This window comes from Malus sylvestris, chromosome 2 (genome assembly GCF_916048215.2).
Source record: "Malus sylvestris chromosome 2, drMalSylv7.2, whole genome shotgun sequence".
NCBI lineage: Eukaryota > Viridiplantae > Streptophyta > Magnoliopsida > Rosales > Rosaceae > Malus > Malus sylvestris.
In genome coordinates, this window is record NC_062261.1 from 6,039,040 (window position 1) to 6,060,747 (window position 21,708).

Sequence of the window (21,708 nt, forward strand, 5' to 3'; positions counted from 1 at the left end):
ATCTGGTACTCCAGAGTACTCAAGAATTTTTGTTGTAGTAGATTTAATCTCATTCAGAGTGAGATTCCTCCTACCATGTAGTTCTATCCACTGTTTTCTCTATCTAAGATATTTTTCTAAAGTTACTTAGCATTACGGTTTAGTTCAATCATAATTTAAACACATTCGAAACGTTTTCTTTTGTTCAATTGAGATTTGTAATTTAAGGGTCAAATAGTTTTTTACTTTAACTAATCACGGTCTTAGGACAACGACATTTGTATTTCATTTTAAGGTTTGGTATATGGGGTGTGGGTTAGATCAAAGCCACATAAAGAATGATCATGATAATTAGTCGTCGAACGATATGTAAGTAAATTATACTTAAAATCTTTTATTTACGAATAAAAAAATATAAATAAAATGAAATACTAGTGACAAGTGACTAATCACTTGAACATTCTATTTATTTACAAATGCTGTTTTCACGAGTCAACTTGATTAAAAAAATCGTACTGTTGATTACATGACGCAAGTGGATATATAAAAAATATTGTGCCACTAATCATGCTTTACACTTGGCCAAAGATAGATTAGCAGAAGCTTTAGTCCTAATGACTATAGTTAACGTCACCCGTAAGACTACGAGAGAAAGCGACAAAAGGGTGAGGTACATGTGAAATCAAAACGCGACGATGTCGTTGTCGTTTCGTACTAGGGTCAAAGAAGCGGTTTTAAAAGCATTTTCACCAACGCTAAATTTACATGGCTTGATTTCTAATTCAACCCAAAATATAACTACACCCATTTTGGCCTGCCATAGCTGATGTCGATTATGAGTCTAAGCCCAAATTCATGGTGCTGGCTTCGGTGGGGCCTTTAAATTCTTGTTGCACAAGTGTGTGAGCGACACGCGCCTAATTCGGAGAGTGGCACGACAGAATCTAAGCATCCAATGTCCATCACAACGATCGGCTAGGCTTCACTTGATGTGACAGCCTGTCTTAAAATATTTTATTGATGGTGTGAAATGACTTTTATGCCCTTTAATCGTTGAGTTGTGTTGTTTGGTTTAAGCTTTGGATTTGGACCAATCTTTTTCATTCTTAAGCATTTGGAACTTAAGTCATTTGTTAGTTTTGTTTGGTGACCAAATCTGGACCACACACACACACACTCACAACTGTTGACTTTCTCTCTCTCCTTCCCTTTCGAGTTTTCTTCCATTTCCGTACAACTATATGGTCAAGTCTTCATCCAACTCATTCATGCACGAATCAAGGTTGTGGTTGTTGTTTTCAAGTCAATTGCAAACTTAGGAATAGAGCCATACCATTAGTTGGAGGTTGGACCTCGAAAACCCTAGAAACTCGCAAGCTCCGGTGAGGTGCATTGTTCACTCGACGTGATCGTGAAGGTTTCAGGTAATTTTGAGACTTAAGAAGGTTCTATTCTTGCTTTACTAGCACGTTGGATCGATTTTGGAGTGGTTTTGACGTTAGAACGTTTGGGTTTATATAGTTGCAGGGTTTTGCCGGTTTCCTCGAATTTTTCTGGCGAGATTCTGTTGGTTTTAGGACCTTAAAGCGGTAAGAATGTGTTATTCTCATCCTAAACTTCATTTTGGTACAAATTTCACAAAATTTGGTGGAAAAATGAGTGAGATATGAAGCTTTAAAGTTTTTCCAGAAACCGGCGCACGCAGCGGTGGCCGGCGCCGGACTCCGGCAAACCAAGGAAGGAGAAGGAGCATATTCTGTCAATTTTGATAGAATATTCTTAACGTCGTCAGGTAAATATAACGGTATATGCTGATTTTTGACGGAATATTCCCTAACGGCATTAACTATTCCGTTTGGTGTGCCAGACACGTCCCTACGCATGGCCGACGCGTGGGTGATCTAAATTTTTTTCTAAAAATATGGGGTTGCTCATGGGGTTGAGTAGATCACGATGGTATATTCAAATACCCTAAATGAGCAATGTATGAGAAATTATTACCTACTTTTGGTTATGTGCTCTAAAATAACGTTTAAATAGTTGTTTCGCATATAGGTGAGACCTATCCAGATGACGAGTATAATCAAGCGAGACTTGGGGGCTACGACCCTTCCACATATCAGTGAGTGGGCTTTTGGTTTTCAGTATATACTTATATACTTGGTATTTTTCCCAGAAAATGTGTTTAAATGAAATTATGTTTTGAAATGCCATGTCTATTGGTTTATGCTTAGACTATGAATTAGTATAGTATGTATAAATGTGATTTGACGTTGTGGACGCTCAGGTAAGTACCAGGTAAGTTGTAGATTGTTATTGTGAATTGATGATTATGTGAGATGTGTTGAGAGCTCATTAACCTGCACCCCGGTGTTAGTGCTCCCACCCGTGGTTAGGGCACAGTCCTTCATGTGATGTTTACCTCCCGCACCATATGCTCACCTTGGATCCAAGTTAGGTGCACAGTTCTGTCGTACATACCACTTTAGGTGGTTCCGACTCATAGGTGACCCATAATTATTCGCTCAGTCTTCACGTGATCGTAGCACTTGAGCGTATTTATTTACACCCAGTCCTGTCGTACAGACCACTATGGGTGGTTCCGACTCGTGTGCAGACATACTTGTTGAGCTATGGATTCAGCCGTACATGCCACTTTAGGTGGATCCGGCTAATATGTTACTTCTCATGAGTTATTTCACCTAAGTTACTCATTCTATTATTTTGAGATATTTGGCATGACATACTTTTGAATATTACTATTCTAAGCATGGTTTTGAGATATGTATATATTCTATTTTTTGGGAAATTATACAGGTTTTACGGTGAGGGGTTATTATCTTTGATGTTGAAATGGTTTTGAAAGCTTTGTTTTTGCCCACTCACGCTTTCTGTTTTGCGTCCCTCCAGGTTTTAGGTAAGAGTGCGTGTTGGTGGCTTACGAGGATTTGACGGAGGTTATGACAGATTATCACCAATGTAGGATCACCTTTGGGTGTTGTATAATTAGTATTCGTCCTGCTAGACTGCACTTAGGCTACTTATGCTTTGGTTGTGCAATCACACTTAATATCGCACTTGCACCTTATCTTATCTAGTACTCTAGTTGGTTTGGTTTTTTTTTATTCGCATTCCTTATATTAATATTGCTTCTGCACTGTGCACATGATTACATCATCCTCACATGACGGTCAGCATGCCTTGATCTAGGTCGGGGTGTGTCACTTGACACATGCTGTAATGTTAGATGTCCAATTCAAATTCTCACTTTAATCCAACAATTATTTTATTTTCTATAGTAATAATTTTATTACTACATAAAATATTAAAATCAGGAAAAATTAAAAGAAAAAAATGAAAAATTTTCACCAGCTATTTTAATTATTTTTTTCCTTTAAATACCGAATCAAATGTTTAACTTCCCACATCAATACTCTACAAATATAGTCACATGGCATTATTAGTGACTTATTTTAAATTATTTTTATCTGTGCGATAATTATATACAAGACATCAGGTGCATGCGGGAATACTTTTAAGCATATATAATAGTTGAATTATACAAAATTATATCATAGTTGAATTATACGAGACACGTACTTATGGGGCAGCAGACCCAACAATTAGAGATGAGACATGTAGGAAACACATACTTAAGGGACAGTAGACCCACAGCCCATGAGGAAATACTTTTAAGCATATATAATAGCTGAATTATACGAGGCATCAGGTGCACGAGGGAATGCGTTTAAGCATATAAAATAGTTGAATTATACAAAATTGACATCCTAGATGCTAGATCTAAATCCACCAAGAAGGATGGAAATGCTGTAAGAAGCATATTTAAAAGGCCGAACCTAAAAACTAGGTGTTGACTCCACCATCATAGTAAAGCTTAACGACTAACCAACAGCCTTCTTCCTTAAATAAACGAGGAAAAAAGAGGATGCCAAAGCATTAAGCAAAAGGCATTTTTTCACAGAAACTTTTCTCTCTTCCTCCGTAAGAAAACAAAGAAAACGCTTTCTATTTGCACGTGTTACACTGTGATTTGAAATAAAAGAGAAACGACTCCTCGCTTGTAAAGAGCCAATTGGTGTCATACAATTATTATCCCAACCAGCTTTGACCATACATTATTATCACATAAATTGTACTACTTGGTAGTCATCACTACAACCAATACTAAGACTTTCATGACACGAGTATACCGACACTGGCATTCTATGCCAATGAAACGACAACATGTGCATGTTTCTCTCGACATGGCATTGCATTATTACTGCAGGATGCCACTGTGGCAATATACTGTGCCATGTAAGTTGCTCTCATCCAAGGGTATAAAGAACATTCAAAACCAAATTAAAAGCACAAGAAAAATTCATACCTCAAAAGAATACATACATTAATAACATTAGTTGGTAGAAAGTATGCAACAACAGAGTGGCCACCACAAACAATTCAGGCAACGATGGTTTTCACATTGCACTTTTTAACTTGTACCACTTAAATATTAATCCAACAACCATAAATTAAGTAACTAGATCCTAAATAATATAAGAGACGACACAAAATGGTGGGGGGATGTGGAGGGCTCAAAGGACGAAAAACAGAAAATAAACTTCAATACAAAGCAACACTTACTACGCAGATACCGGCTTTTTCCTTGGGTAATTAAGAAGACAAAATCTCTTCACAGAAGATCCGCGACGTTTGATGGCAGCTCCTCCACAACCACGTTGTAGAACTTCTGGATGTCAAACAGCATCCTCTCATCATCCTTTGTTACGAAGTTGATGGCAACACCCTTCCTTCCAAAACGTCCACTACGACCAATTCTGTGAAGGTAGTTCTCGGGCTGGGTGGGCAGATCATAGTTAATAACTAGGGAGACTTGCTGAACATCAATACCACGAGCCAAAAGATCAGTGGTGATCAAGACACGAGATGATCCAGAACGAAACTCTCGCATGATGATGTCTCTGGTGTTCTGGTCCATGTCTCCATGGGTGGCAGAAACTGTATGGTCTCGGCTCCTCATCTTGTCAGTCAACCAGTCAACCTTGCGTCGAGTATTAACAAAAATGACACTCTGGGTAATAGCCAAGGTCTCATACAGATCGCAAAGAGTCTCAAGCTTCCATTCCTCCTTGTCAACATTGACATAGAATTGCTTTATACCTTCCAGGGTGAGTTCATCACGCTTCACAAGAATCCTCACGGGTTTGTTCATGAACTTCCTTGTGATCTCGAGGGCCTCAGGTGGCATTGTGGCAGAGAACACACCAACCTGAATCTTTGATGGAAGAAGCTGGAATATGTCGTAGATCTGGATCCCAAACAAAATTTGTATTAGATATATAAAATTTTAATTACAAATTTGTGTTGATTTCAGGAAACCAAAAGGAAATCAAATGGACGGCATATCTCAAAGTAGCCCAGGTCAAATAATAAAGCAACATACTGGTGGAGCAAACTACAGTTACTCGCTGCATTACAATCATGCATACAAAGTGAAAGTATCTACATAGAACATGAAGACAGCTCAACTACTCAACATATTTCACATTCCGAAATTTAAATGGATATTTCTAAAAAGCCCGGTAAGCAGAAACATGAGAAGTCGAAAGGAATATTAAGCTACAGTTACAAGATTTTTCCTACCCAACAACTGCGCAGAGTAATACTTAGTCACAAGATATACTATCTATTGTTTCATCATTGCACATGAGGAGTCCAATATTTACGTAAAACATCATTATTCAGAACATAATGCATCCACAAAAATCATGGAACTCATAAAACAAATGGACATAATTAAGTTGAAAACAGACCTGATCCTTGAAACCACGGGAAAGCATTTCATCAGCCTCATCCAAAACAAACATCTTGATGCTATCAGGACGGAGTGACTGCCTTCTAAGCATGTCAAAAACACGACCTGGAGTTCCAACAACAACATGAACTCCATTTGACAGAATGCGTTGGTCCTCACGGACACTAGTTCCACCAACACAAGCATGCACCCTCACACCTAGATAATCTCCAAGAGCCCTCATAACCTTCTCAATCTGTTGAGCAAGCTCTCGAGTGGGTGCAAGAACCAAGGCTTGGCATTCCGTCAAACTATAATCAAGCTGTTGAAGAATACCAGAACAGAAAGTCGCTGTCTTTCCAGTTCCAGACTGAGCCTGTTGAATCACATCAAGACCCTTGCAGAAGGGAACAATTCCTCTTTGCTGAATAGCCGAGGGCTTTTCAAAACCTGCAGAAAGAATTGCCATTCATTCAATCTTCCACCAGTCCAGAGAAAATACAGAAGACAAATTGAAAACTTCATGAAGACATTAAAGTACACCAGTTCCACAACTTTTCCTGATATCATAATATATACATAACCAAATAAAAAGAGGGAAAAAAGTAAAGGCTAGTTGTGTATACCGTAAGCATAGATTCCCCTCAGAAGATTCTCTTGAAGACCCATAGCATCAAAACTATCATAAACTTCATCATACGATGTAAAGAATTCCTGCTGATCAGTTGCAAGTCTGCAGCAAACAATTCACCAAACACGAGAGAAACACTTAGATCCCAATTTGATCTGACAAATTACATTAAACCACATAATAAAGAAAAAATGGGCAAAATAAACACTTAACCACGACATTCAAAAGCAGTATTTGTAAAGACCTAAACAGACAGTTAAAAAGTATAAAACGATAGAATTCTTACATTTCGCTCATTTTGGTATCATACTGACGAGTGTCAAATTGCGATCCTTCAGGTGCTGCTGCCATGACTGCAAAATTACAACAAAAACATATTTAAACAACGCCACGAATCTTCTCAACCTGTGCAGACAGCCATTCAAAGACACTTAATTCTCCAAATAATCCCATCGTCACGCTATTTTGAATCAAAAAATTGTCTCAGATTTCAAAATTCCTCCATGGTTGCCTCACGAAACGCAAAGATTCACACCAAAATATATGAACAGCACGAACGACAAGATTTATCTACAATAAATTCTCAAATCTAAAAATCTTAAAACAATTAAAAAAAGCAGAAAATTATGCTACTCAATTTTTAGCAAAATTAAATCAAACAAAAAAAAAACACACACAAGAAATCAACATCAACGAACAGAAACCGATTCAGAATCTACCAATTTCGGCAACAAAAATTGCGAAAAAAAAAACAGAGAGAACCGGATCGAACAACCGCACGAGTGCAAAAGATAAAAGCGAAAAGGTGTGAAAGGAAAACCTTCGAGTGATGAGTGAGAAAGTTGAAGGCGAGGAGAGAGAGAGAGAGCGTCGGGAGAGAGCTTTGTGCTGGTTTTCTGGAAATAAGGGTTTCCCAAACTCCTCGGATCTAAGCCGCGGAGTTGAGGATTGCGCGAGGGAGAAAGCGAGAGAGAGAGAGAGGGGTTGGGCGGATGATGATTGATGAGTGAAAACTCAGCGAGTGAGGGTTTGTGTATGGTCTTCGCGTCCCTCCAGTCCAGATTCCATCCGGGTACGTGGCGGGTACCCATTAGCAGGAGTGGAATAGGAGAATATAACGGACTCTTACACGCTCAAACATATCTGCACGTGTTTATGGGCCGCAAAAGAAAAAAATTAGGCCCAGTCGAAATTGTTTTGAAATCGTACAAAATAAAATAAGGAGATGTATTCAATTGAAATTTTAATTCTTTTAAATAATTCAGAGGTATTCAATTAGGATTTTAAGTGATTTTCTAAAATTTGATGTGTATTCAATCAGCATTTTAAGATAGTTTATTAAAATCCTTAAAATTCCGGATGTATTCAATTATAATTTTAAAAGAGTTTATAACATTTCTAGTGTATTTAATTAGAATTTAAATTTAAAGAATTTGGAAAAGTTGAGGAATTATAAGAAATTAGAGAGATTTTGTAGTGTATTTTAAGCATCCATAAATCTCACCTCTCACCATGAGATTTCGAAGGAATTAAATCAAAATTTTATATGGAATCTCTACAAATCAATTAAACTCCATAAAAATTCATGAATTTATAAATCCATTAAAATCTCTCAAATTCCTAATTAACTACACTCCCTAAAACTCACATCCGACACTATTTTTCTTAACTGCAAGTCACAGTTTTAAATAAACACGACAATATCTCATTAAAAAACAATTCATTTGTCCACATTAAATTTTGATTTGTCTGCAAAGAAGAACGGACAAATATTTTTCAAATAATTAACTCCTTTAAATGGAATCTTGTTCTCCTCGACTTTAGGGTCTAAAAAAATTGCGGTCTTAATCCCTTAATGGAGAAGAAAGTACCATACCAAAAGTTAAATTACATGTTACGACTTTTACTGTCCGAATGCTTTTTTCCCGCCAGGGGCAAAGAAGTGGGCCAATTAGTAGTTTTACAACTTTGATGGTTTTAAAATTCTTTTACTCTTCCTTCAAGTGCCCCCTTAAAACAGCAGAAGGCAAGTGAACTCTTCCTAAACGCATCGGCAGCCGAATGTGCACAAGTGGCTTCCGAACTGCGAAATAACATCCACAAGACCACCGTAACCTCCTACTGCGGTAACCTGAACAAAACAACGGTTCAATGACGTGAGAACTGAAAAAGAGTTTTGCTAAGTAATGAAGTTAAAAGTTTCATTCCAGTGGCCATGGACGACCAGCCAATAAGGCTCCCCGCTTTGCGAGGTTCGGAAGAGAATTTCTATCGTTCACAGCCTTACTCTAGTGACCATGGCGGCTAAAAAAGAATATTTAAGGTTTACGCTAGCCACACCTATTATTTATAGGAATGAGTCGAGGACAAAATCTATACAAAAGGATTCGAAAAGCTAGATGGTTTTGATTACTTGTGTCACTCAACCTACTTTGAGATATATAATCTTCAATCCAAGGATAATGCTGGTAAGACCAACATTTAAGACGGAAAACGCTTAAATAAAAGTTATTTACAGATATCAAAGTGAAAGAGACATCAAATAAACATACCCCAGATCGATGTAATGTATTTTAAACATCCACAAATCTCATCTCTCACCATTTAAAGCAACCTACTTTGAGTTTATAACATTTCTCATGTATTTAATTAGAATTTAAATTTAAAGAATTTGGAAAAGTTCAGGAATTATAAGAAATTAGAGAGATTTTGTAGTGTATTTTAAGCATCCACAAATCTCATCTCTCATCATAAAATTTCGAGAGAATTGAATCAAAATTTTATATGGAATCTCTACAAATCAATTAAACTCTATAAAAACTCATGAATTTATAAATCCATTAAAATCTCTCAAATTCCTAATTGACTACACCCCCTAAAACTCACATCCGACACTATTTTTCTTAACTGTAAGTCATGGTTTTAAATAAACACGACAATATCTCATTAAAAAACAATTCATTTGTCCACATTAGATTTTGATTTGTCCGCAAAGAAGAACGGACAAATATTTTTCAAATAATTAACTCTTTTAAATGGAATCTCGTTCTCCTCGACTTTAGGGTCTAAAAAAATTGCGGTCTTAATCCCTTAATGGAGAAGAAAGTGCTATACCAAAAGTTAAATTACCGAATACTTTTTTCCCGCCAGGGGCAAAAAAGTGGGCCAATTAGTAGTTTTACAACTTTTATGGTTTTAAATTTTTTTACTCTTCCTTCAAGTGCCCCCTTAAAACAGCAGAAGGCAAGTGAAATCTTCCTAAACGCATCGGCAGCCGAATGTGCACAAGTGGCTTCCGAACTGCGAAATAACATCCACAAGACCACCGTAACCTCCTACTGCGGTAACCTGAACAAAACAACGGTTCAATGACGTGAGAACTGAAAAAGAGTTTGGCTAAGTAATGAAGTTAAAAGTTTCATTCCAGTGACCATGGGCGACCAGCCAACAAAGCTCCCCGCTTTGCGAGGTTCGGAGGAGAACTTCTATCGTTCGCAGCCTTACTCTAGTGACCATGGCGGCTAAAAAAGAATATTTAAGGTTTATGCTAGCCACACCTATTATTTATAGGAATGAGTCGAGGAAAAAAGCTATACAAAAGGATTCGAAAAGCCAGATGGTTTTGATTACTTGTGTCACTCAACCTACTTTGAGATGCATAATCTTCAATCCAAGGATAATGCTGGTAAGACCAACATTTAAGACGGAAAACGCTTAAATAAAAGTTATTTAAAGATATCAAAGCGAAAGAGACATCAAGTAAACATACCCCAGATGGGTGTAATGAGACGGAAAAGGCAGACTGAGGAGCACATTGCATTTGTGAAAGAATCGCCCCATTTATGTCAAAACGGGAAAGTAGAGGTTCTGCTCCAACTGCTAATACCTGGAAAGGAGAAGCAACAGTGAGCTTTGGGATATTGGTTTTCCTTTGTGCCTCCTAACTACAAACTAGGCATTTCTTTAGAAGTTATAACAGGCAACCACCCAGGCACAACGTATTCTTATACTTATTGCTCCCGATCACTATAACTATTTAAACAATTTAATTCCAGCCCCGTTTGTTGGCATTGAAGATTTAGTAACAGTATCACCGTATCATCATCTAATAATCTAAAGAGAAAACATTGCTCACTCGTTGATATCTTACCAATTCAACTTATCCTGTTACGAAATTTGGTTTAATATCCTTATGAAATGAAAACAACCAGAGTTACCGCTCACATCTATTGGAACTTAAATATGGGATATGGCACCATTAGAAAATTCACTAACCCTTTTTGTTAATAGCACTGGATGCCAACAGTACTAACTAAATTAACTAATAGAGGGCTGCGGTGGGAGCTCACTTGATTTTCATCGAATACTACATCCTGTACGGATGCACAAGTTGAAACCCTTGAAATGCATTCAGAAGCAGGAAGGTTCCAAACTGATAAACTCTGACCACTACCGCAAGCCTACGGAAGAAAAAAAAAACTTAGTACGTTATAGCAGCAAGCAACTTCAACAGAGAATTAGTTTAGAACACTAAATCAACTACATTCTCATCACATAATTGCTTACCAACCAGCTTTCACTTGCATCAAGAGCAATGCAACTGACGCATGAAAAAAATCCTTTCAACTTAATACCCTTGGCTGGCTCATATACTTGAACGCACTTTCCACTTTTGCAATCTGGGTGAAACCATAAGCACATGCTTCTAAGAACAAGTCCATGTGACTTTATACAAAAACATACCAACTTTAAAGGCAGTAAATTCTTAACAACTTTCTGCCACAATCCTTCAAAATTGAAAAATACTAGGTTTTTACCCCATATCCGTGCTGTCCCATCCTCTGAACCAGTTATGATCTGAATATCGGAAAAGATCAAAAGATCACATTTAAAATAACATTTGTCTGGTACCTCAGTGCACAGTGCTACTACTGTAATTGTAATTCTGATACTCGTCACTCCAAATGAACTAAAAGGGGTGGTTGTTTCCAAAGAGAAGTGCCAGGAATGATTAACCTCAAGATAAAGAAGAATATGACCTAACCTGATTGGTAGAGTTCCGAGCAACTACAGAATGCAAGTAATCTGAATGCCCCTTAAAAGTCATTTTGACTTGACCTCTTTCCTAAAACATTTCAGATACAAATCATGCTCGGATCAGTGCGGCTAGAAAATTATATCAAGAACAATGTAATATGTAAAAATGTCTCCCAACAGATGCTTCATAACACGATTGAAAGATTCACCTTGAAAAAATACATACCACATCCCAGCAATAGACGCAAGAATCACCAGCAGCAGAAAAAATGCATCCCCCCTATCGTTGTCAAAGAGATGTAAAACACATTCGTTTGAAAACATACTACTTTCTAAGCTCATTAAATAATTAAAATGGAAAATAAGATATAAAGATGCATAGGACTAGAAAAACCTGCATACCTCGTTGTAAACAGCAAGAGCATTGTTTTCTGGGATTGGAGATAAAGCCCCCCATGGACCTCTAAAAGGACAACAGTAATTACAAGAAATGTCAAAGGAATTAATGCTGGGGACTTATCATAACCGATGTTCGAATCAATATTAAGACATTCAGGGGAACGAAAAAAGTTGCCCTCGGGCAGTTTTTCTTTTCGGTTACTTACTTATGTTGGGGGTTCACAAGGTCAATTATGGGTTTCACATGCTTTCCTACATAAACAGGAAGAAATGTAAATCCATAGAGTTAGAATCACATTCGATTTCCACTCGCCAAAACAACAGTAATTTAAGCTGTCAAAAACCGAAGTCACCTTGCAAATGAATAGGCACATCCGATTCCTCCCAATCCTTCCACCTCCATCCTTGAATCCGTCCATCATCACCGCAACTACATGTAAAAAATCCGAGAAAACCAAACGGTGTAAACATGGTGAAACTAAAAAATTACTAAAACAAAATAGTTCTTTCTAGTCAATAAATTTAGCATAAACATATAATCGAACCTCAACAATACAGAATCTTCGCCATTTCCGTAAAACTTAACATCATAAGCAGGTCCTTCATGAGCTTGAAGGAAGCAAGTAGGTTCCGCCATTAACGACCTACAAACACTATTCAAATTCACAAGTAAATAAACCAAAAATCAGCTGCTATCAACAGTCAATACGACGTCATATATTCACAAACAATGTAAAGGCCTGGAAATAATTACTTTGGAGATTTCACATTGCTGAAACCCAGTGGCTGCAACCAAAATAAATAAAATTAAAATTACGAAAATTAATTAAAAATTCAAAACAAAATTAGGAGGACGTTGAAAAATGAGGAACCTACGAGCTTGGAGATAAGGGAGGGGATGGAGTAGGAGGAAACCGATCCGTCGCTGGAGGCGACGACGACGGTGTCCGGGTTAGGGTTAAGCGACGGAGCCCAAACGGTTCGGAAAACTGTTCGGGTTTGGATCTCTCGCTCCTTTAATATGGATTCTCTGTATGCTTCTTCGTCCCAGTTCGTTGCATCGCCGCACATGGTGGTTGATTTGGTTGCGGAAGGCGGGAAGTTCAGCAGAGCTTGGTGAAGATCTCTGAGCTTTCTTCAGAGTGTTCGGCTATGGCTTTCGGTGGAGCGGAAATCAAACACAGACTAACCGGTTTGGCGCAAATCATAACTGGGCCGGATATGAAATACACATGTTAATGGGCTTTCGTGTGTGATATGGGCCCTGGGCCCAATATTTGGTTCGGTAGTGGCCCACATGAGATCGAGGCCGAGGTTTGGTAACATTTTATGTAGCTCCCTCAATCAAACTTCGTTATCCTAGTTGCAACCTGCATTTCTCTCTCTTTCTTATCACGTGATAGCTAATTATAATCAAAATTTCAAATACCTTTTACATCCGACATGAAAAAAATCAAAATCATGTCAAGGGAAATATAATTTTTATCTATATTAACTCGAAATAATTATAATAACTTTTCAACGTGACTATCATGTCTTTAAGTTATATCACATATTCATTTATTTATTCATATTTCAATAGACAAATTGATAATGCTACGTGACAGTGCAATTGCGATATAAACCAAAATTAGATTTGTTAAGCCCACTCTTTTTGACACACATTTTGATACATTTTTGTTAAGCCCACTCTATTATGTATTTTATTGATCAAACCGTCTATATTTTAGGTTCTCTTAAAGATCATCTCTATCAAAATTCACCCAAATCGAAAATCATATAACCATTGGATTCAAGGGTAGTCATTTGAAGTGTTTATTTGTATAACTATATTTGTTTATTTTCTTTATAACAAATGAATGTCCTAAATGTTTTAAATTGTTTAATTTTCTACAATGATGATATAAACTGAAATATAAACGGTTTAGATCTTTAATAAAAGTTACAATAAAAACCACAAAAAAATATGTCAAAATATACGTCCATGGATCCTAACCATTTAATTATATGTTTAGGATTTAGGATGGAACAAGGGTTCAACAAAGAACAAAATGATTAGTGACAAAAAAAAGGTGATTAACAAAAATAAAAATGTAATCGATGAAAATCATAAAATGCTGCAGTCCCTCGTTTGTTTAATATGTTGCGTTAACCATACAACAACACACGCACTCCTCGTATTCTCCCACAACCCCAGCGGCACCTTCAAAGCCGCTATCTTCCACCAAAAACCCTAGCGATTCTCATTCCTTTTCGACGAACCCTAATCGAAATCAAGATCTGTTCAGCCCAAATCGCAGCAATCTAACGGCATCCCGCTCCCCGACGACTAAAACTGTGAGTGTGTTTCTTGCTCGTCGCGTTAAATTTCACAGATCTGTTAGCTTACTGCTGAATTGTGCTCTGAGATGATCAATACTTGTTTGTATGGATTTTTACAGTTTTGGGTCAGTTTTAACGTAGGAATTGGATTAGTAAAGATAAATCTTGGGGAGTTTTCTGTTAAATTTGCTATTTTTGAAATGTTGATATGGTAAATTTTCCCGGATTCTTTAATGGGTTGTGTTTGTTTTGCTTGGTCTTGATTTGAATCTGTTGTTTTTTAAATTCAGATAGCAAAGATTTTCGATTAGGAATCGATTCGATTAAGTAGTTGCAATGAGTGATAACAATTCCCCACCTGGGTCTCCTAAGGAGGCAGATCATGATTCTGATGCAAACCAAGCTGTTAAGGATGATAGCTCATTGGAAACCATAGTCCGAAAGTTCCAAGATTCGATGTCGGTTGGAAAAAAGCACACATTTTGGGAGACTCAACCGGTTGGGCAGTTTAAGGATCTTGGGGATGTGAGTTTGCCTGAGGGCCCGATTGAGCCCCCTACCCCTCTGTCTGAGGTCAAACAAGTGCCGTACAATCTGCCAACTCCATATGAATGGACCACGTGTGATCTGGACTCGGAAGATACCTGCACTGAGGTCTACAATCTGCTGAAGAACAATTATGTCGAGGATGATGAGAACATGTTTAGGTTCAACTACTCGAAGGAGTTTCTTAGGTGGGCTTTGCACCCACCTGGTTACTATAAGAGCTGGCATATCGGGGTTCGTGCAAAGACTAATAAGAAGCTGGTTGCTTTCATTACTGGTGTTCCTGCTAGAATCCGGGTCCGTGATGCGGTTGTGAAAATGGCTGAGATTAATTTCTTATGCGTGCATAAGAAGCTGAGGTCGAAAAGACTTGCACCGGTTATGATCAAGGAGGTGACAAGGAGGGTTCATTTGGAGAACATATGGCAAGCAGCTTACACTGCTGGAGTGGTTCTTCCAACTCCTATAACAACTTGCCAGTACTGGCATAGGTCTTTGAACCCAAAGAAGCTTATTGATGTTGGGTTTTCAAGGCTTGGTGCTAGGATGACTATGAGCCGAACCATAAAACTTTATAAGCTACCAGATTCACCTGCCACTCCTGGGTTCAGAAAAATGGAACTTCGTGATGTCCCTGCTGTTACTCGTCTGCTGAGGAACTACTTGAGCCAGTTTGTGGTCGCACCAGATTTCGATGAAAATGATGTCGAGCATTGGCTTCTTCCAGAGGAGAATGTGGTGGACAGTTACTTGGTTGAGAGCCCAGAGACTCATGACATCACTGACTTCTGCAGCTTCTACACTCTTCCTTCGTCTATCCTTGGCAATCAGACGTACTCAATCTTGAAGGCTGCATACTCCTATTATAACGTCACCACTAAGACTCCATTGCTTCAGCTGATGAACGATGCACTCATTGTTGCAAAACAGAAGGATTTCGATGTTTTCAATGCACTTGACGTCATGCAGAATGAGTCGTTTTTGAAGGAGCTGAAATTTGGACCTGGCGATGGGCAACTTCACTATTATCTCTACAACTACCGGATGAGGAACGCGTTGAAACCCTCGGAGCTTGGACTTGTACTCTTGTAATTTTTCCGGTCTTGGTTTTTGCACTTTGAACTTGACAAATCATTCCTGTTTCTTATTTTCGGACCTTTTTTTCGTGGTTAGCTGTTGTCTTTCATTTGCCTTTGCTCCTTTGGACTATCATCAAAGAATATGAGATTTTGCAATGCATTTTAGAGACCTAAATGTTATGGGTATCTTACCTGTAAGCAAATGCTTATACAGTAAACACTGTTTGGTGTTTGCAGTTGAAATGGTTATTTTAGAGCAAGATGGATGGCTCGTTTGGATGTGCTTTTAAAATGACTAAAAATGTTTTTAAAGAAAATATTTTTAGGTTCCAAACGCACTTTAAGTGCTTTTTGCAAAAAGCATCAAATTTCTTCCAGGAAGAACTTTAAGTGTTTTTTCAGGATTTACTTGTATTTTTACCAAAATTGGTTCCAAAAACATTTTTATCAAAAATGGTTTCAGTTATTTTAAAAGCACATCCAAACGAGCTCTGAGTTTATATCTTGAACATGTTTCTGCATTTCATTCATCCTTCCTCGCAGCGTGATGGCACGCGATGGCAGGGAGAAGAAATCAAGCCCAGGATCTCGGGTACGAGTAAAACACTCTTCACTCTCTAAAAGTCATCCCGAGGCACGAATGATAACAAATTCCTAACATTCTACTGGAGAAGGATTTGGGTTAAGGCACCCAATTAGGCATCAAGCTCGTCATTCATGTAAGTTGACACACGAGACCTTTTGTTTACAGGTGAGGACGACTAGACCGTAGTGCTATAGTGGCGTTCGACAAAAAACAAATCCACAAAACAAGGATTGTCTACCCTCCACTTCCGGTGTCCTCCTCGTGCCCTCCTGTTTGTATGATCACGGTTAAGCCACGTCAATATTTTATATTACTATTCATTTTTATCTTATTATATATATAAAAAAATAATATAAAATGTTGACGTGGCTTAATCGTAACCACATAAAACAAGAGGGCACATGTAGGGCATCGGAAGTAAAGGGCAGATAATCCTTGTCCATCCAATAATTTAGCCAAAAGCTACCTTACCTGCAGCCCTTTAAGTAAAACTTGTGATATCAAAAGCCTGACAGTATCTCCTCTCATACGCAACTCATCCAAACGAGCTCTGAGTTTATATCTTGAACATTTTAGAGACCTAAATGTTATCGGTATCTTACCTGTAAGCAAATCCTTATACAGTAAACATTGTTTGGTGTTTGTAGTTGAAATGGTTATTTTGGAGCAAGATGGATGACTCATTTGGATGTACTTTTAAAATGACTGAAAACGCTTTTAAAGAAAATATTTTTGGGTTCCAAAGACATTTTAAGTGCTTTCTGCAAAAAACATCAATTATGTGTTTTTTCAAGGAAGTACTTTAAGTGTTTTTCCAGGATTTACTTTCATTTTTACTAAGGATTGGTTCCAAAAACATTTTCATCAAAAATAGTTTCAGTTATTTTAAAAGCACATCCAAACGAGCTCTGAGTTTATATCTTGAACATGTTTATGCATTTCATTCATCCTTTCCTGCAGCGTGATGGCACGCAATGGCGGGGAGAAGAAATCGAGCCCAGAATCTCGGGTACAAGTAAAACACTCTTTACTCTCTACAAGTAAAACACTATTTCGCTTTCAGCATGGAAGACACTCTGGCCGCAAGAAAGGAAACGCCAAAGATCATTCTTTCTTTTCGGACTAGCGCCTATTCTGCAACAGGACATCGAGGGCATCAGGATATTCTTTCACACTTTCTTCCGCTTACCCACCTGGTACGATTAATTTTCTATATCTTACGCTTCACGAAGAAAACTTGAACAGGTTTCTTCGGAAAAACTAAACAAACTTGAATGATTGATCGATGTCTGTGCTTCGGTTGCAGGATGTGGTAGGGTTTCCTCGGCTCTACATTGCCCTCGGCTGATCTCATCCTTTTCGCGTTGTATACGTTTGTTTTAGCACCAAATAACTTGAGAAAGAACCTCGTCAACAATTATGTTATTTAGACGCCAGTCAACATTTGATCGATAATGTTATTAATATTTAATCAATATATCAATAATTATTTGGTTTGATTCTGAAAATCTTCATCTTAATTAGTTGCATAAAAATAGTTGAAATTTCACATCTCATGTCATCTAGAAGAGCTTGGAGTTGACTCAAGCTCTATCCATAATACTAAAGATGTCAACTTTTATTTATCAACTAATGTGGAAATTTCTTGTTTGATGTAACGAAATAAGTTTTAAAGTAGGCATAAACAACTCTATTGCTTCCAGGGACGAATTCACCTTTGGACCAGATGGGTCAGCTGACCCCCGAAGCTCACAAACTTTTCACGGAAGAGCTGGGCGCTACTTTTTGTAAATCTAAGATGCCTTGAAAGTTGTCAATCAATATGCTCGTTCGAAAGCTGTTGGCATCTGTTGACAGACATGCAATATAACTTGATAAATAACCTCAATCCTACCAAGCCTCAATGAAATGCCGATTTCCAAACAAATTTATACGCTGCGCATACTATTCTTATCGCCAATTATTAGTAGACACCAAACCAACAGAGTATTGGACTTGAAAGAGACACTTGGCTCCATTCAAACATTAAGATTTTGAAGATATGGGGACATTGTATTAAAAATAAGAGCATCAAATATAGTAGTAATTAACAATTAGAAGGCGCACGCAATTAAGCATGATACAAAGGAATGACGTCGATCGCTCTACCTATGTTTTTGCAATGATTTATGCGAATCTAACAATTTCCATGGTTCAGCTGGTGCAGGATAAGTTCGTTTTATATAACACAAGCATACAAGTTTTATGGATGCTACTTTTGTGCCAAAAGTATTATCCTTGTGAGGAGTGTATTAATCGAATTTGAAACATCTTTTAACATGATTTGTTAACTAACGGATCGTTAATGGTTAATTTAATCGTTATTCACACAACCCGTTAAACCTGCGAATTTAAAAACTCATATATATAGAGTTTTTACGGAATTTGAGTCATATTAACATGTCATGTACAATTATTTGCTAGTTTTAACGAGGGCATATGAAATTACTCTGAAGTAAGTTCTAGCCTTATCGTACCTTAGTTTTTCGTATTGATGATATATTCGACGAGGTATTAAAAAATACCACAAAATAAAAAATTAGTTTAGACTTTTTAGCTAAAAAGGTTTCCGAGATTGGCATAAGCACATAAGTGTTAGACGTAAGCAAGAACCGAAGGTTCGACTGGTTGGCCTAAAATCTCTTGTATTTCAGGGCAAGTGATTGGTTGCCGATTTCCAATAGCATTCAAGGGGAAGAAAATTTAACATATCTTTACCAAGGAGTCAAGAACGGGTCGATGCTTCTGATGCCCTATATAAATTAACCCTCCTAACCCTTTGTTTTGCACAAATCAGCTTCCTTACTTAACCCTAGCTACAAAGAGAAGAGGACGAAGAAGGTACGTGTTTCATTTAGTTCAACATGTATGCGTGGCTACATGTACGACCGGATACATATAATTCGGATACATAATTACAGGTTTGTAAAGAAGGTGACAGAAGAGAGCGAGCACACGTGGTTCTTTTCTTGCATGAATCCATGTCGGAAGCTCTGTATGTTCATTCTCTATCTGTCACCTACCATCCTTACCATCTAAGGTGATAATTTTCACTAAGATGATAATTCAGAGCAAGATATACTTAAATCCTTAAATGCAAGAGATTATCCAATAAGCACCCCAAATCATGTATGTCAATAGTTGTGCACCCCAAATCATGTATGTCAATAATTGTGCACCCCAAATCATATATGTCAATAATTGATATTAAAAAACTAAATAAAATTTAGTGGGTTTCGTGAGGTATTTTGGATAACTCCATTTTTAATTCTGGCATTAGAAATAATTTTCGTACTGTACTTTTTTTATATATATTTTTAAAAGATGATCAGTTGGTGATTTCGTCACGACGGTTCATCATTTCGAGACCTAAGAAGACTCATAGAGGCATTGCAGTATTCTCTGACCATATAAGCACTAATCTCATACTTAGTTTAATCATATTAACACTAATCTCATACCTCCTTTTACCATTAAACTAACCACCAAATATTAATCACATGCGCCATGAGTGATTAATTAATTGTTTAGATGTTAATTAATCTCTCACACCATAAGCAATCCAATAATTTAGCCAAAAGCTACCTTACCTGCAGCCCTTTAAGTAAAACTTGTGATATCAGAAGCCTGAGAGTATCTCCTCTCATACGCAATTCATCCAACACATGGAGAGCAAAGATCAGAAGAAACTTCACATAGCCATGTTCCCATGGCTAGCCTACGGCCACCTAATGCCATTTCTGGAGGTCTCCAAGTTCTTAGCTCAAAAGGGTCACCAAATCTCCTTCATCTCCACCCCCAAAAACATCAATCGCCTCCGATCCTCCTCCTTTTCCCCGCTCATCAATTTCGTCGAGCTTCCTCTCCCTGCCGTCGACGGCTTACCGGAATCCGTCGAGTCCACCTCCGAGCTACCAATCAACAAAGTCCCTTACCTCAAAAAAGCATACGACTTGCTCAAGCCTTCAGTCACGCATTTCATCCAACACTCGAGCGTCAACTGGGTCGTCCATGACATCATTTGCTACTGGATGCCCAGAGTCGCCACTCAGCTGGGAGTCAACTCGGTCTACTTCAACATCACCAACGCCAGTACCTTGGCTTTCTTGGGTCCTCCGTCCGAGTTACTCGGCGATAAACGCAGGCGACCGGAGGACTTTACGGTCGTCCCCGAGTGGGTTGACTATCCTTCCAACGTTGCTTTTAAGCAGCATGAGATGGTGAGCCACTGGGATTGCATGGACGATGAGGTCTCCGATTTTCAGAGACTCGCGGGTTCGATTCAAGATTGTAATTTTGTGACTATGCGGAGCTGCACCGAGTTCGAATCTGACGCGGTGAGTTTGCTCAGGAAGATCTACGGCAAACCTGTTGTTCCACTCGGGCTGCTTCCGCCTGGCTCAGCACCACATCAGCATGGCGTCGCTAACGATCGAGGGGATGACAAGTGGGAAGTGTTGAGAGAGTGGCTCGAAAGTAAGAAACCGAACTCGGTGGTTTACATCGCCCTCGGCACCGAGGTGACTCTGAGTCAAGAGTTGATGCACGAGTTGGCACATGGGATAGAGAAATCCGGGTTGCCCTTTATTTGGGTGGTCAACAATCGCCCGTTGGTTGAGGGCGTGTTGGGCTCCGATATAATTCCACTCGGGTTTGAAACAAGAGTAGAGGATCGAGGCTTGGTCTTGAGAGGTTGGGCCCCACAACTTAAGATTCTAGGTCATATTTCGATCGGAGGTTTCCTTACCCATTGTGGTTGGAGTTCAGTTGTCGAGGCACTAGGGTACGGGCGGGCTTTGATTTTGTTTTCGGGTGCTAATTCGGACCAAGGGTTGATCGCGAGACTAATGCACGATAAGCAGGTCGGGTTGGAGATACCGAGGGACGAGCAAGACGGGTCGTTTACGAGTGACTCGGTGGCCGAGTTGATTGGGCGAGTGATGGTGGAGAAAGAAGGTGAGTCCATAAGGTCAAATGCACGGGCCATGAAGGAGATATTTGGCAATGTAGAGTTGAACAACAAGTGCTTGGACGAGTTCACTCGGGTCCTTGAAACCTGGCCCAAATAATTGGTGGCTGGCTTTTTATTTGTGTGTTTCTTTCTACCGACAATAAAGTGGCATCGAATTGACAAAATTAAAACTAATAAGAGTGAAATTGAGGAAGCTTAATCTTTATTTATTTGTGGTTGTGCTTGATTTGAGGATTGTATTTTTTGAAGGCCTAATCGGATAAACGAAGGTGCTAAAGTAATTGGAAGATATGTTTCATGGTA

The 21,708-nt window shown here is 38.4% G+C and overlaps 3 protein-coding genes across 5 annotated transcripts in view; 2 read left to right on the forward strand and 1 right to left on the reverse strand.

The window, feature by feature from the left end:
• Nucleotides 1-4,363: 4,363 nt before the first annotated feature.
• On the reverse strand, nt 4,364-13,047 carry LOC126588323 (DEAD-box ATP-dependent RNA helicase 12-like). The gene is made up of 18 exons (XM_050253397.1): nt 12,738-13,047; nt 12,616-12,647; nt 12,407-12,514; nt 12,215-12,291; nt 12,068-12,113; nt 11,865-11,925; nt 11,689-11,742; nt 11,470-11,550; nt 11,243-11,282; nt 10,992-11,104; nt 10,775-10,885; nt 10,195-10,311; nt 8,470-8,556; nt 7,246-7,549; nt 6,712-6,778; nt 6,421-6,527; nt 5,814-6,244; nt 4,364-5,308 (listed from the first exon to the last, which is right to left on the reverse strand). The coding sequence occupies exons 1-18, from the start codon at nt 12,930-12,932 to the stop codon at nt 4,673-4,675; spliced, it is 2,667 nt and encodes an 888-aa protein (XP_050109354.1). The 5' UTR covers nt 12,933-13,047; the 3' UTR covers nt 4,364-4,672.
• Nucleotides 13,048-13,989: 942 nt separating this feature from the next.
• LOC126606075 (glycylpeptide N-tetradecanoyltransferase 1-like) lies at nt 13,990-15,983 on the forward strand. Its single transcript, XM_050273532.1, has 2 exons — nt 13,990-14,198; nt 14,474-15,983. The coding sequence occupies exon 2, from the start codon at nt 14,520-14,522 to the stop codon at nt 15,819-15,821; it is 1,302 nt and encodes a 433-aa protein (XP_050129489.1). The 5' UTR covers nt 13,990-14,198; nt 14,474-14,519; the 3' UTR covers nt 15,822-15,983.
• A 4,020-nt stretch (nt 15,984-20,003) lies between these two features.
• The window catches only part of LOC126606028 (UDP-glycosyltransferase 91C1-like), a 101,460-nt gene continuing 99,755 nt past the window's right edge, over nt 20,004-21,708 (forward strand). Inside the window, exon 1 of one of the 3 annotated variants that reach the window (XM_050273525.1) lies at nt 20,004-20,179. In XM_050273525.1, the coding sequence (XP_050129482.1) occupies nt 20,099-20,179 (81 nt within the window). In that variant the 5' untranslated portion in view covers nt 20,004-20,098. Of the gene's footprint in view, nt 21,171-21,708 lie in introns of all 3 variants that reach the window. The other 2 variants (XM_050273492.1, XM_050273506.1) reach the window with 2 other exon arrangements.

What these genes read in the sequence shown, in the direction of transcription:
- LOC126606075 (XM_050273532.1), top strand. Translation starts at nt 14,520, where the DNA reads ATGAGTGATAACAATTCCCCACCTGGGTCTCCTAAGGAGGCAGATCAT.
- LOC126588323 (XM_050253397.1), bottom strand. Translation starts at nt 12,932, where the DNA reads ATGTGCGGCGATGCAACGAACTGGGACGAAGAAGCATACAGAGAATCC. An exon ending in CTCGGAACTCTACCAATCAG is followed by an intron (nt 11,283 to 11,469) that starts GTTAGGTCATAT and finishes TCCGATATTCAG; the next exon opens with ATCATAACTGGTTCAGAGGA. An exon ending in TAGTATTCGATGAAAATCAA is followed by an intron (nt 10,312 to 10,774) that starts GTGAGCTCCCAC and finishes TCTCCTTTCCAG; the next exon opens with GTATTAGCAGTTGGAGCAGA.